Source organism: Conger conger, chromosome 19 (genome assembly GCF_963514075.1).
Source record: "Conger conger chromosome 19, fConCon1.1, whole genome shotgun sequence".
In the NCBI taxonomy this organism is placed as follows: Eukaryota; Metazoa; Chordata; class Actinopteri; order Anguilliformes; family Congridae; genus Conger; species Conger conger.
Window position 1 is genome coordinate 19,918,915 of NC_083778.1, and position 14,269 is coordinate 19,933,183.

The 14,269-nt window shown below is 48.2% G+C and overlaps 1 protein-coding gene across 1 annotated transcript; it reads left to right on the forward strand.

The window, feature by feature from the left end:
* The first annotated feature begins 3,370 nt into the window (after window positions 1-3,370).
* On the forward strand, window positions 3,371-11,727 carry LOC133119140 (arylsulfatase A-like). The gene is made up of 8 exons (XM_061229575.1): window positions 3,371-3,918; window positions 5,287-5,527; window positions 6,244-6,462; window positions 6,934-7,103; window positions 7,565-7,689; window positions 9,095-9,222; window positions 10,081-10,183; window positions 10,609-11,727. The coding sequence occupies exons 1-8, from the start codon at window positions 3,584-3,586 to the stop codon at window positions 10,896-10,898; spliced, it is 1,611 nt and encodes a 536-aa protein (XP_061085559.1). The 5' UTR covers window positions 3,371-3,583; the 3' UTR covers window positions 10,899-11,727.
* The last annotated feature ends 2,542 nt before the right edge of the window (window positions 11,728-14,269 follow it).

Below are 14,269 nucleotides of genomic sequence, written 5' to 3' on the forward strand. Positions count from 1 at the left end.
TTGCTGATGTCCTAAAAAAAAGGGCATTTCAGGTCTTTGTGTTCTCCCACACGAGAACAGAACTCATTGGCCCACTGAGATCATATTCACAGTAAAATCTGAAACGGGGAGTTTCTGGTGTAACCACATCATAATATTATCTATTATCTTTGCATTTGTGTTTTTTCGTTTGATTCTGTAATTTCACAACCAAAACACAGAATGACCCTGCTCTCACCCCAACACATTAAAACCTTTATGTGATTTCAGAGGGGTATACTTTAGCCGAAGCTCCACACATTCATCTGTAAATACAACACATTCACTCACCACTTCACGTCTATCTCAAGAGATCCCAGCTGCGGCATGAACAGAGAAATTGCCGGCAGTTTGAGCAGTTGATACGGCAAACATTGAGTTCCTCAGTTCAGAAAAATCTATTGAGATACGGCTTTGTAATTTTACGTGCAGGATATCCTAAATACATATAAATACATACTCAGCTAGAAAGCATCAAATATTTACAGTTCTGACTCCTCCTAGAATATCTACTGTTGGTCCCGGGCTTGGACTTGTTTGAGAGGGTGTTAAGTTCTGCTTTGATCTTACAGCGCCCTCTAGTGTCTGTAATATATGTGCAGTCAGCTCACTTGGTCTGGAGGGACCACATGCAGACGCTGCCCGGTGGCGTGCAATTAAGGACAAATTGACGATCGGGATTTAATATCTGCGCGCTATGATGCCGCATATTAGGCACTGCCTAGCGCTTCAGATCTGTTTTTTGCAATCCAATGTTATTTCTCATTTAAATGCAAATTCCCTAGGAAAGTGTCGTTGTGCGTTACACTGACATAGTAAACAACCGAACCACTGGACATTACCAGTGCTCTGCCTTTTATCAGTGCCCCTTCCCTGGCCTGGATACAGGCATCAGCTACAGCTGGGACGGGCAAGAAGGGCTGTGTCGGTTTCTGGATTTCAGACCAACTTCTGCTCTTAATTATTTAACTAGCCCAATCGCCTGCATGATCTGCCATTTACAGCCACATTCCGTGGTATGAATAGCAGCTGATAAATGTTCTCGTCTTGTCGTGTTTTATTGTGGTCTTTATTTATGTGAATCGGTCATGGTGCACGTGGCTAATTTGCTGATTGACCCCGGGAAACTGGTGGCAGCAAACTCCTGCACACACACCGGCCCTCCAGGCCTGGAGCTGCCCATCCCTTTACAATATTGTCTTCCAGTACCTTACAGTAAAATATCATCGTACCTTACAGTGCCTTACAGTAGAATACCATCGTACCTTACAGGGGAGCGTACCTGAAGCTCCCTCCACAAACGCCCTGGAGGAGGACAAGACAGAATCCCACTAAAGTGATGGAAATGCATTGGTGACTCGAGGGGCTGTCGTATAAAAGCCAATGAAATGTCACTTCATCAAATGAGCAGAGCGTGTAATCTGTGCCAGTCACGCTCGGGTGAATTTAGATTCAGTCAGTTCCAAAAAAACGCATTGAAATTCAGTTGGTGATTTTAAAGTTCCTCATTTTCTCATAATAGTTTTGTGAGGTATTTGGAATTGGTAATTCAGTTCGGTTCTTGAATTGACCCAAACTGTGACAGAAATGATAAAAATAGATTTTATGTGTCCAGCGCTTTTCCCATGCTCAAAGCACCGTGCATTACTGGAACTAGAGTGTACAAATGGTGATGAAGACTTGACTAAATTGAGGAAAAGGTGAATTTAGATTTCAGCTCCTCATTAGCGGGGGGGCTCCTCTGCTGCTGAGTCCGGCGTTCAGCGCACGCCTCTCTCCAGAACCGGGCGGCTCGTTACCGTCCGAGACTCAAACGGCACAACGCGGGAGGAAGGAGCGCGATCCCGGGGATTTAACAGCGCCTCTGAATAATTCAAGAGGCCCCTTCATCCGAGAAGCCTGCACGCACCTCCTCATCCTCACCCTGAATTATTCATCCCGGCCGTGTCAAAACGGAATACTGACGGAAAAAAAGATGATCGGTTATCAATGATGATCGGTTATCAATGATGATCGGTTATCAATGCTCTCTCCAGTCCACCGTTTCCGCCCCGCCTCATCGAGCGCCTCGTGGGGAGATTCTTACACATTATCCCGTACAGCAGGGGTGTCAAATTCCAGTCCCAGAGGGCCGCAGTGTCTGCTGGTGTTTGTGGTTTCCTTTCAATCAGCAGCCAGCTAAGACCTTGAAAACAAGGTGTGTGGACTCTTTAGCCAATGAAAGACTTTGAAATGTATCTCTCGTGCTGAAACACACCAGAAACCAGCAGACACGGCAGGTCCTCCGGGACTGGAGTTTGACCCCCCTGGTTTACAGAGAAGCGTGCATCAGCCTATGAACATGCACAGGGTTCAGAGCGCTGTTTCCAAAAGGCCTGACAATTATTAGTAATTAGCAATAATTAGCAGTAATTACTCTTCACATGTCGCCTCTCTACAAAGTAAATACAGACATTTCACTCTGGCAATAATGCAATGCTAGAACAACCCGCTGAACACGTTTTTATCCCTTCTGTAATTTACAGTCTCCCCCCCATTAACCCTGCTTTGTCCTCCACAGCTGGGCGGAAGCCATTGGGCAGTGATCAGCCAATCACGGTCCTCACGGGCAGAGAACTGCTGGTTTTCCACCCTCCCTTTACCTGGGCGTCAGGTGTGAAGACAGTCTGGCCAATCAGCAGCACTCATTACCCAGGGGAAAGGGAAAGAAGGGCTGATTGGATTGGAGGTGCTGGCCATGCTAAAGCAGGTAAGAAACAGGCCCAACCAAGCCAACAGGGAATGTTCTGAGAACATTCAGTAACATTGTCTTTCGGCTCTGAGAAGGTTCCACTGTAGCATTACAAAAATAACGTTCCTGGAACGTGAACATGAAACAGGCACATACACACACACACACACACACACACACACACACACACACACGTACACACTCACACGCATTCACATGCACTGGCTGCATGGGAACACACATGCACGCACGCACACACACACACACACAGACACACACATATCTGTGTACAAAAGGTAGTATTTGCAGCACTGGACAATATGAGGTGGTCGGGGTGGAAATGCTCAGCAGCGGGTCGATGTGGGTAGATTTTACCCCTCTCTCCACCTCTCCCTCTCTCCCTCTTTTCTTCTCTCCCTCGATCCCTCTCTCCACAGCTGGCAGAGGGAGCAGGCAGGGGGCTGAATGTAGGTCAGCATAGTACAGGGGTGTGAAACGGAATCCGAAATTAAAGGCAATCTGTTTTTATAAGCGCCTCCAACTTCAGATGTCGAATGAACATCATTTCCCAGAAACCATGGCGTCACGTGCGGAATTGTATCAGGTGACATTCGCACTGTTGTCATATGATACAGTCGATGTGGCTGCTTAAATTCTCTAATTTATGGAGAACCGGGATAGCAGGTTGCTAAAATAAATCATTTTAGAAATTATTTAAAATGATTCAACAATAATCTGCGAAGACGGACAAAGAAAACCTTTTTCATTGCATTGCTGTCAGTGGAAATAAATCTATTTTCGACAAAAGCTAACACTCGTTACCTTCCTGAATGGATGCTGTACAATCTCTCAAGGCTGGGTTATAAATGCAATGACAGTTTCCTGCTTTGTGGACTTTGTGGACCGTTACTTTGCTTACCACCTGTTTTTATTCCAGCGATGGATTGTTTTAAAACAGTTATTTTTATTTCGGCGATTCTTCTGCCCCTTGAGTCATTGGGATCAGACCGGCCAAATTTCATTCTTCTCTTCGCGGATGATTTGGGATTCGGCGATTTAGGCTGTTATGGACACCCGAGTTCAATTACTCCCAATCTGGATAAATTAGCCGCCGAAGGGCTTCGTTTTACTGACTTTTACGCGACCAGTCCCGTTTGCAGTCCGTCCAGGTATTGAGATTTCTCTTCCGTATCCGTGAACAGATTACTGTCTATTTGTGAATGTAGGACCTTTTATTCAGTATTACACTGTATTTAAACGCCTTTAATGTTTATTAAAATACTAACGTTACACGTGTCATGGAAAAATGCCCTTTTTAACATTTCACAGGTGAGCATCGTCTGATGTTACAGATCCCAGTAAACACAACGATAGCTACACTTGAGTTTAACTTTCGTATTTATTTGCAAAGAAATGACAGAAAGTGAGAGCTTTTTCACCGGCTTTTTGATTTTAATCAGGCATAGTAAGACTCTTATACACACTTTTCCAGAAGGGGGGGCTTTACCAAAACAAAAAGACATGAAGCTGGCCACGAACATGTATCGGTATTTTGTCTTCTGAATACCCCTTGTTGACCTTGCTGTAAGACCCGAATGTGCTTGCTGAGAAGCAGAGACATTAAGGTCAAAGGCTGTCTGTCTGCTGGGAGAGAGACAGAGAAAGACTCCTAATAAGCGCTTAATTCAGAAAGTGGTCTAATAGTAATAAGGACTATCACTAAAAGTTTATTTGTAATCATATGATTGTCTTTATGTTAACACACATTGTCAATTAAGAAAATTACCCTTACACACAGAACGTTTATTGAAAGCAGAAGGTTTTTCTCATGATTCATGTACAGTGGACCACTTCCAGTCTTGATAAAAGTTATGATATGTCGTAACAAAAAGTAAGTACTGTTGTTTGGCAGCGAAACAGCAGTTGCCTACTTGATATCAGACTCCACATCTGTCCCTTTAATTATTAACATTATGTAAGAGTGTATCAACAAGTATCAACAAATCTCCGAAGCATTTTTTTCTCCTTTTACAAATGAATTGTCTAACCCAGGGGTCGGCAACCCTGGTCCTGGAGAGCTGCAGGGTGTGCTGGCTTTTGTTGTTTCGTTGGCATTAATTGATCAATGAAAGCCGTTGATTACACAGTTGACTCACCTCACCTGGTTTCTTGGGTCTGAATCGGTTGCTTATTTTAGGTGGAGACGAAAGCCAGCACACCCTGCGGCTCTCCAGGACCAGGGTTGCCGACCCCTGGTCTAACCCAACATTTAAAAATAAAATAAATAATTGCATTTATGATGACTGTATTTTTGGTTTAGAACAGCACTTCATGTGTATTTTACTAGTTATGCATGTGATACTTTAACTATACTATACACTTGTAAATCGCTTTGGATTAAAAGCGTCTGCCAAATGACGAAAACGTAAAATGTAAATCGGTATAATGAATGTCATTCCCGGAAGCAATGTCACAAAAAAAGAAATCACATTTTTAATTAAAGGAGGATGATTAAATGAAATGCTTTGTTGGCACAGAGCGTCTCTGCTGACCGGGCGCTACCAGACCCGCTCGGGGGTGTACCCGGGCGTCTTCTACCCCGGGTCCCGGGGCGGCCTGCCCCTGAACGAGACCACCATCGCGGAGGTGCTGAAGCCCCTGGGCTACGCCACGGCCCTGGTGGGGAAGTGGCACCTGGGGGTGGGCCCGGGCGGGACGTTCCTCCCCACGCGCCAGGGCTTCGACCACTACCTGGGCGTGCCCTACTCTCACGACCAGGTGGGCCTCAGGGGCGGGGCCTTACCGCCACGGCCATTCCTTTGCTCACGCAAGCGCCGTCTACGATTACATTACATTACATTACATTACATTACACTAAACAGGAGACAATCCTCCCCTCGAGCAATGCCGGGTTAAGGGCCTTGCTCAAGGGCCCAACGGCTGTGCGGATCTTATTGTGGCTACACCGGGATTAGAACCACCGACCTTGTGGGTCCCAATCATTTACCTTAACCACTACGCTACAGGCCGCCTTAGATGCAAAAGTTCTGAAAAATTCCCAGCTAAGATTCCAGCTTGGATTCTCAGATTGTTTACAATGGTTTATGATGTGCTTTTAACACTTCTTAACTGGTCTGTGGCTGGTCGAAAATCTGGTAGAGTTGCTGGTCAACTGGTGGACTAGCTGACGATATAGGCTACTCAGCTGGTGAACAGCTGGTTGACCAGCTAAATATGTCAAAAGACAAAAAAAAAATCTTAACCCTGGTGTAAAATACACCAGCTGGAAATACCAGCTACCAGCTGTTTCAAAACATAACTTGAGCTGGTCAAACCATGTTGACTGTAGAGCTGGGTTAACTGGTCAGCCAGCTGCTTCACAACCTAGCTTGAGCAGGGAGACCATCTTATCAGCCTCCTGTTACTTTGTTCTCGTATGAGATAAATAGACACTGTAGAAATGACGGTCTCTTTCTCTGTTGTTCCTTCTTCAGGGGCCCTGCCATAATCTGACCTGCTTCCCGCCGGACATCAAGTGTTTTGGATTCTGTGACCTTGGCGCAGTGGCGGTGCCGCTCATGGCGAACGAGACGATCAAGCAGCAGCCGGTCAGCTTCCTGGACCTGGAGAAGGCCTACAGCGACTTTGCCACGGGGTTCATCTCATCGTCCGCCAAGAGGAAGCAACCCTTCTTCCTCTACTACCCCTCGCATGTGGGTTTGTGCACGTGTGGGCTAGTGCACGTGTGGGCTAGTGCACGTGTGGGTTTGTGCACGTGTGCGTTTGTGCACGTGAGGGTTAGTGCACGTGTGGGTTTGTGCACGGGTGGGTCAGTGCACGTGTGGGTTTGTGCACGTGTGTGCTTGTGCACGTGTGGGCCCATCAGCAATCGGCAGGGCTATAGCTCGTCATTTTGGTCCCCCTGAATTATTCTGAGCCCCTTTTTAAAAAAACAAAAACAAATTAAGGACCAGTTGAAGAGCTTGTTGGCACAAGGGGGCGGGTCCTTAAAGTTCTTGTGGGTGCAGGTTGTTTCCTGGTCCAGCACTGAAACCTAAAACACCTGATTACCTTCAGCTAATCAAAGTCTTGAAAGATGACCATTGATTGAAATAGTTCATTTGCTGTGTATGTTTAAATGTATGTCTGCATGCAGTGTGGAAACCGAGCTCCTGTCTCCTCAGCACACCCATTACCCACAGTACGCAGGAAAGATGGCCGCCGGGGCGTCCTCCAGGGGTCCGTTTGGGGACGCCCTGATGGAGTTCGACCTCACGGTGGGGAACCTGATTCAGGCCCTGCGGGACAGCGGTGTTGACAACAACACCCTTGTCTTCTTCACCGCCGACAACGGGTTCGTGCGTTCCCCCGGCCCGCCTCGGGGCACCTCCGTACCTGGCTTTCTGACACCCTCGGCCTTGTGTCTGTGCCGGACGACAATGCGTTCCGAGTGGTTTTGCGTGGTTGTGGCTTTGCATGCAGTTATTCGTTTTAATGCACAATCTCCCTGGAAGTTTAGGCCCGTAACTGTATGAAAATAGCTCCCTTGAGTTTATATGCGTCCACACTGACCATAAACTCCATCCATCCATCCATTATCTGAACCCGCTTATCCCGATCAGGGTCGCAGGGGGGCTGGAGCCTATCCCAGCATACATTGGGCGAAAGGCAGGAATACACCATAAACTCGTTAAGCATTTATCACTGAACATTTTACCGTGTTAGCAAACCCGAGGTGCATGTTTATCGGGGTGAGACTGGGGCCATCTCCATGCCAACCTGCGCGCCTCCTTATTGTGTCCCCCCCCCTGTCAGGCCTGAACTGATGCGCAGGTCCCGCGGGGGGAACTCCGGCCTGCTGAAGTGTGGCAAGGGGACCACTTACGACGGGGGCATGCGTGAGCCTGCGATCGCACGCTGGCCCCAGAGAATCAAACCAGGTATCTCCTGTCTCCTGTCCGCGTACCTGCATCACCTGTCCACGTACCTGCATCACCTGTCGTGTCAGGTATCTCCTGTCCTGTCAGGTATCTCCTGTCACCTGTCAGGTATCTCCTGTCCGCGTACCAGGATCGCCTGGCTGCAGAGACGTCACCTCATGAACTTTTATTGTGGCTATGGCTAACGTGTTTGGGCGTGAAGCCTTTGTCACAGCCACAATAAATAATGTTCCAGACATCTCTCTTTTTTAAAAAGATTTTATGTAGTGTGTGTGCTTCCATCTTCCATAGCTTTTCCCAATGGTCTTTTTGTCTTATCCGTTCGTTTTTTTTGTGGCAGATCACCCAGCCAGCAGACTTTACAAGGAAGTGCACCTGGTATCAATATACAGCAATAAATTATATTACAATACATTAATGGCATTTGGCAGACATTCTTATCCAGACCGACGTACAACAAAGTGCAAAGTGCATACCCATAACCAGGGATAAGTGCGCTGAAAGACCCTAGAGGGAAGTACAATTTCAACTGCTACCTGTACAACAATGATAAGGACCAGGGCCTATTTGATCATTGTTTTTTTGGGGGGTTTTTTAATCATAGTACCGCAACACACAAATGTATGAACAATGTATGAACCGCTTACCTAGCCAAACAATGCTTACCTAGCCAAATAAAACATCCTAAGACACAAGTAAATATCACAGGTAAAGACAACAATGAAGGTTTACAGGGAGGTAGGGAGGGACAGGGAGAGGTGCTGCTTGAAGAGGTGCGTCTTCAGTTTGCGCTTGAAGATGGCAAGAAATTATACTGTTCTGACCTCCACGGGGAGTTCGTTTCACCACCGTGGAGCCAGTAGTCAGGAGCGTGAGGTGGAGGTTCGGAGAGGGGGAGGCACCAAGTGGCCTGTGGAAGCTGAACGAAGAGGTCTGGCAGGGGTGTAGGGTCTGATGATTTTTTGTAGATAAGCTGGGGAAGACCCCTTGACTGCTTGGAAGGCTAGCACCAATGTTTTGAATTTGATGTGACTGTGTAATATTTTAGATATTCACCCCTTTATCTACCCTTCCTCAGAGCTTCTCCTTTGATATGGTTGCTCGTGGTTTTGTTAGTAAAGGGCGGCCTGTAGCGTAGTGGTTAAGGTACATGACTGGGTCCTGCAAGGTCAGTGGTTCGATCCCCGGTGTAGCCACAATGAGATCCGCACAGCCGTTAGGCCCTTAACCCTGCATTGCTCCAGGGTAGGATTGTCTCCTGCTTAGTCTAATCAACTGTACATTGCTCTGGATAAGAGCGTCTGCCAAATGCCAATAATGTAATGTAATGTAATGTAATGTAATAGTAGGTAAATGTGGTAACAGAGTTCAGAGACGGTCGTTCAGTTCCTCTCTTGTCCTCCAGGGGTCACCCATGAGCTGGCCAGCACGCTGGACGTCTTGCCCACCATCGCGTCCATAGCAGGGGCAGCACTACCCAGGGTGCCCCTGGACGGGGTGGACATGGGAGACATCCTATTCCGTCACGGACCGGTAAACCAGTGCCCAAGCCTCATCTTAAAGAATGAAAGCAGCCTGTTGTTTCTTTTTTATGTATTTGTTTTTTTTGATGGGTTTGTCAATTAGACTTGTATCAGACTTAGTCTTGTATCAGACAGCTGTAACATGAAATAAGAGTTTTATATATAATTCAACTACCGACACTGAATAAAAAAAAAAGCTTCCAGAAATGCATTTGGTATCACAGTTTCACAGTAATGCTGTAATTATTATTAATAAGTACTCAAAGTGCCGATGCAAGATGTTCCAAAGTGGTGTTGAAATGTTTTTTTGTTCCATGGTGAAAAAAAAAACCAATTTGCAGGCAACAAAGAGCAAGTGGAACACCGATTCCATTTGGGGGAAATGGGTGAATTACACTGTAATCTCTGTTTGAGGGCAGGCTGTCTCTCTAGCTCTTTCTCAAGTGCCTTTTCCTTCCGAGGTAAATGTTAACACTCCTGCTGGAAGGGGCTGAGGTATCCCATCTTTAACGGTAGGGCATGTTCTTCCAGGCAAGAGAGAGGGTCCTTCAACACCGTAATAAATTGAGGGGAACAAATCATCTTGAGAGTGCCTGTGTGGTTCACCTCTGATTTCATCCCTGCTGAGAAAAACAGCTTTAGCTGTTTCGCTGTTTTCAAACGGCTGGTAGCTGGTTGACCAGTTCAGACCAGCTCCATACTCAACATGATTTGACCAGCTCAAGCTATGTTTTGAAACAGCTGGTAGCTGGTCATTACAAGCTGGTCACAGCTGAATTTTACAGCAGGAAAATCATTCCTTTGTGCATTCACATCGTTTGGTCGTGTTTGATGTCTGACGGCTTCCTCCATGTTTCCTCTGCTTCAGAGTAAAAGGAAGGCCATGTTCTACTACCCCACGGACCCCAGGGAGAAGTACGGGGTGTTTGCCGTCCGGTTGGGCAAATACAAGGCTAACTACTATACCAGAGGTAAGCTGTTCACCCAGAGAAGGGGTCGTAGTGACATTTTGGTTTTCCGAATCCCAGGTGTTTTTCCTAAGTGGCACATGGATGTTACCTCCTATGCTGCCATACCCCTTGTGTGAAATCCAGCTATGAGCAGCTTGAAATGACCAGCTACCAGCTGCTTCAAAACCTAGCTTGTGCTGGTCAAACCATGGTAAGTCTGGAGCTGGTCTGAACTGGTCAACCAGCTACCAGCTGCTTCAAAACCTAGCTTGAGCTGGTCAAACCATGTTGAGCGTGGAGCTGGTCTGAACTGGTCAACCAGCTACCATCCATTTCAAAAACCTAGCTTGAGCTGTTTCTTTCAGGGTGTTGCTTGCGTGACATTAACAAGGCTGTAAGTGACGGATGACGTGAGAGGTTTTATCCTGGATCGATCTGGCTTGCAGGGGCCACGCACAGTGACTCCACCCCGGACCAGGACTGCCACCTGACCGCCTTCCTGAAGCGGCACGACCCGCCGCTGCTGTTCGACCTGGAGGCCGACCCGGCCGAGAACTACGACCTGAACCCGGCCCGGTACCAGGACGTGCTCCAGCGGATCCAGGCCGCCAAGGCCGACTTTGAGGAGGGCATGCTGTTCGGGGAGAGCCAGGTGGAGAAAGGGATCGACCCCGCACTGGAGCCCTGCTGCACGCCGGCCTGCACCCCCAAGCCCAGCTGCTGTGCCTGCGGCTAGCCAATCACCACCCTGGAACGGGACCGGCTAGCCAATCACCACCCTCGCCCTGGAACGGGACCGGCTAGCCAATCACCACCCTCGCCCTGAAACGGGACCGCACTGGGAAGGCCTCAGTCCACACATTTTTACTTTTGTAAAGTTTAATTTACATTTCTAACTTAATTGACATTTTTAATTAGAAAACCACTTACACGCATCACTTTTCAGTGGCTGCAGATCTGCTCGGGGTTAAAGGAGAAGCTTTCGCACCTGAGCCACAGGCGCACAGGTGAAGGAGATGACCACCCAACTGTTGGGGGAAATGGGTGAATTACACTGTGATCTCTGTTTGAGGGCAGGCTGTCTCTCTGGCTCTTTCTCAAGTGCAGGACTGCAGTGTGAAGAACACGCGGCAGTTCAGCCTTTCTTTACCATGGCAGTGTGAAAAGCCATCTAATTTAACGGCGCTTATTAACCGTGCCTCTGCTCTGTGCTCATGGGTAATGTAGTTTTCAGGGTCACGGATAGGTCCTAAACCTGGGGTCATGATGTGGACTGCTGCAGAATCTCAATCACGTGCATTCGGGGAATAATCCACATCGCTGTATCCAAATTAATTTCTGCACAATGCTCTGAGCCCGACCTATTGCTGAGGGAATGTCCACTGGAGAATTCAAACGCTGAAAAGTAAAATGGGTTTTTGGTGAACTATATACCCCATGCGCAAGGGGCTTTAACAGATATGCTCAGGAATATTGACACCGAACAAAGTTTAAATGTATTTTGTGTAATCACGGATGTGTTCCCTTGTTAAAATGTGATTAAATGAGAGTTTGAGAAACTAAAAGTGTTCCAGAGATTTGTCTTGTGTTTTGCGCTGGCTGTTAAAATAGCAAGCTCACTTTGAAGACTTTACGGGATTTGGGGTGTGACACACCCTGGCTGCAAACAGCTGACATCAAGCAGTGTATGTGCTATATTTTATTCGCTGAGGGCAAATCCGAGACAAGATGGCGTGCATGAAGTTAGTTCTTTTCCTGCTGATGTCACAAGCATTCCGGAGATGGAGTTCCGGAACACTGACATCTGGAAGTTCCGGAACACTGACTGAATTTTCCCCCCTTCAAAAGCTTAATTACATGACCTCATCATCACATTATGTTTGTACCCGTGAGTGTTCCCACTCCAGGTTCTCAACCGTTATGTTTGACTTGTTGTCAGGCTACGGTGCGGCCGAAAACATGGAAAAAGTGAGGTCACTTTAAATGTGCGTCTGACTCAACAGACCACTACTATGTGCAAACTGGCCAACTGCCTTCAAAGTAAACAGAACAGGGCCTCTGCCACGATCCTGGTTGTTACGCTTTCTTTCCCAGAGTCCAGCAGCACACATTTCTGCTCATGGGAATGACACGCAACAGAGGACATCGGTCTGGAGTCCTCATCAGCCGCACGAGCTTAAATATGGGAGACTGTACCCATGGGTAAATTGCAGATTCGCCTGCTAATTTGTTAGACTCGGATCAAGCTTTTCTTGCGGATGGTAGTTTTCCCGGAGTGCGGGCGATGATGTTGTTGAACGCGGCTCCCGGGCTGAACGCGCGCACCTCGTTCCTGGCGCTCCTCCTGGCCGCGCTCCAGGGACCGGTCCCTGCAGATCCGTCACCACCGCCACGGGCTTCCTCAGACACGGATAACCTCTTCCCGGGAATGGGAACGCTGGGAATGTCGTCTGAGTCTGACAGCCGGACGACCCGCGACAGGAACACTCTGAGCTCTGTAAGTTCACCATTGTCCGACAGTTTGAGTAGCGGATTTTAAAGCTGTTTTATCCACACACCTGCAATATGGAGAACATTTCTCAGCCATTAAAATACAGTCGAACCCAACAGTGGAGGTGACACTAGTTTATATGTGTTACTCAAAAGTCCAAGGACGGTTTGTGTGTTGAATGTGGGGCAAAATGTGACGTGGGTTACCTGTGCGTTTTAATAATACATGCTTTTAAGCAACAGGTGAGGCAATAACTGTCTGCAAGACAGTGCCACCAGCAAATGAGCCGTTCTCTTTGAATCCAAACTATTTTCAAATTCAACCAAATCATCACCAGAGAGCAATTCTCAGATATGTGAGGTGTGTTTGAATTCGGAGGATCACGTGCTTTTTCACAACATCACATGCTTACGCACATAGTAAAACATTAAACCGTGAAATGTGATTAACCGGTCACTGTTGGAATCCTATGTACTGTGTAAAAGTTGAATCAACACCGAATATTTTACTGTGTATCAGACCTGGTTTGAATTCATAATTGTTTTATATTGAATGCTCGATTATTCTTGCCTGGTACAATTGAGCCTAAAAAGAGGACCAGAAAGTGGGGCTTGCACTTTTTCAGAGTATGGCTGCGTCCAAAACCGCATACTAGCATACTACTCCGACCAAATCTCAGGCCGATTTTCATTTAAACGTTGTATGTGTCGTACGCTAAGTATGCGATTTCAGACTCAGCCTATATCATAGGCTCCAATACTCCAAGCAAGCTCAGTAATGTTGTAGGAAAGTATTGTGATCCAGAACATTTCCGTGTTGGACCCAGGCCTGGTGTGTCTCACAGACGGCCCTGTTCCTCTCCCCCTCCAGGCCCTGCTGGACCGCGAGGGCCGACCCGTTCCCCATCGCCCCGCCCCATACCTGCAGCTCCGCCTGGAGGGGGCGGGGACCCCCGCGGTTTCGAGACAGGGCCCCCCGGCCCCCGCCCTCCTCCCCCTGGAGCGGGCCCCGGGCAGCCCCGCCCGCACGAGCAGGAGGAGGAGGAGGAGGAGGAGGAGGAGGAGCAAGGCGCTGGACTCCTCGGACCCCCTGTGCCTGCACACCCAGCGGGGGGAGTGCTCCCTCGACCAGGAGGAGCCGCCCCCCCCCCAGCCCGAGGCCGACCCGCCCGAACACGCCCACGCCGTCTCCAAGGAGACCATCGCCTCCACGTCCGACGACCCGCTGAACGTGGTGCAGCCCCCCGAGGGGGCCGGCAGCCCCCGCAGCGTGGCCACGGACAAGGCCCTGACCAAAAAACGTACCGCCGCCGAGGAGAAGGAGGTGCAGGCGTAGCGGGGGGCTCTGGGGTCGAGGGCGACTCTTGCTTGCGGGTTTGGAGCCAAAGCTGAACTCCATCCCAGGGATGGAACTTGCAGACTGCTGCTGTCTACAGGGTGGATTATCTACTCAGTGACAACCACACTCTGCTGTTCAACTTAAAAGAGCCCCGACCTCACACAAAACTAACGAAAGCAAAGAGGAACATGGCCGGTTTGAACTCCATTATCTGAGAAAGGAGATTATCTGCCTGGTCCACAGATTCCTCCTCAGCTTTTAGTGAACTTAAGAGGCCT

Coding starts and splice junctions, on each gene's coding strand:
- LOC133119140 (XM_061229575.1), top strand. CDS start 3,584: ATGCTGTACAATCTCTCAAGGCTGGGTTATAAATGCAATGACAGTTTC. Junction 6,463..6,933: donor TCCTCTACTACCCCTCGCAT/GTGGGTTTGTGC, acceptor CTGTCTCCTCAG/CACACCCATTACCCACAGTA. Junction 7,690..9,094: donor GCCCCAGAGAATCAAACCAG/GTATCTCCTGTC, acceptor CTTGTCCTCCAG/GGGTCACCCATGAGCTGGCC.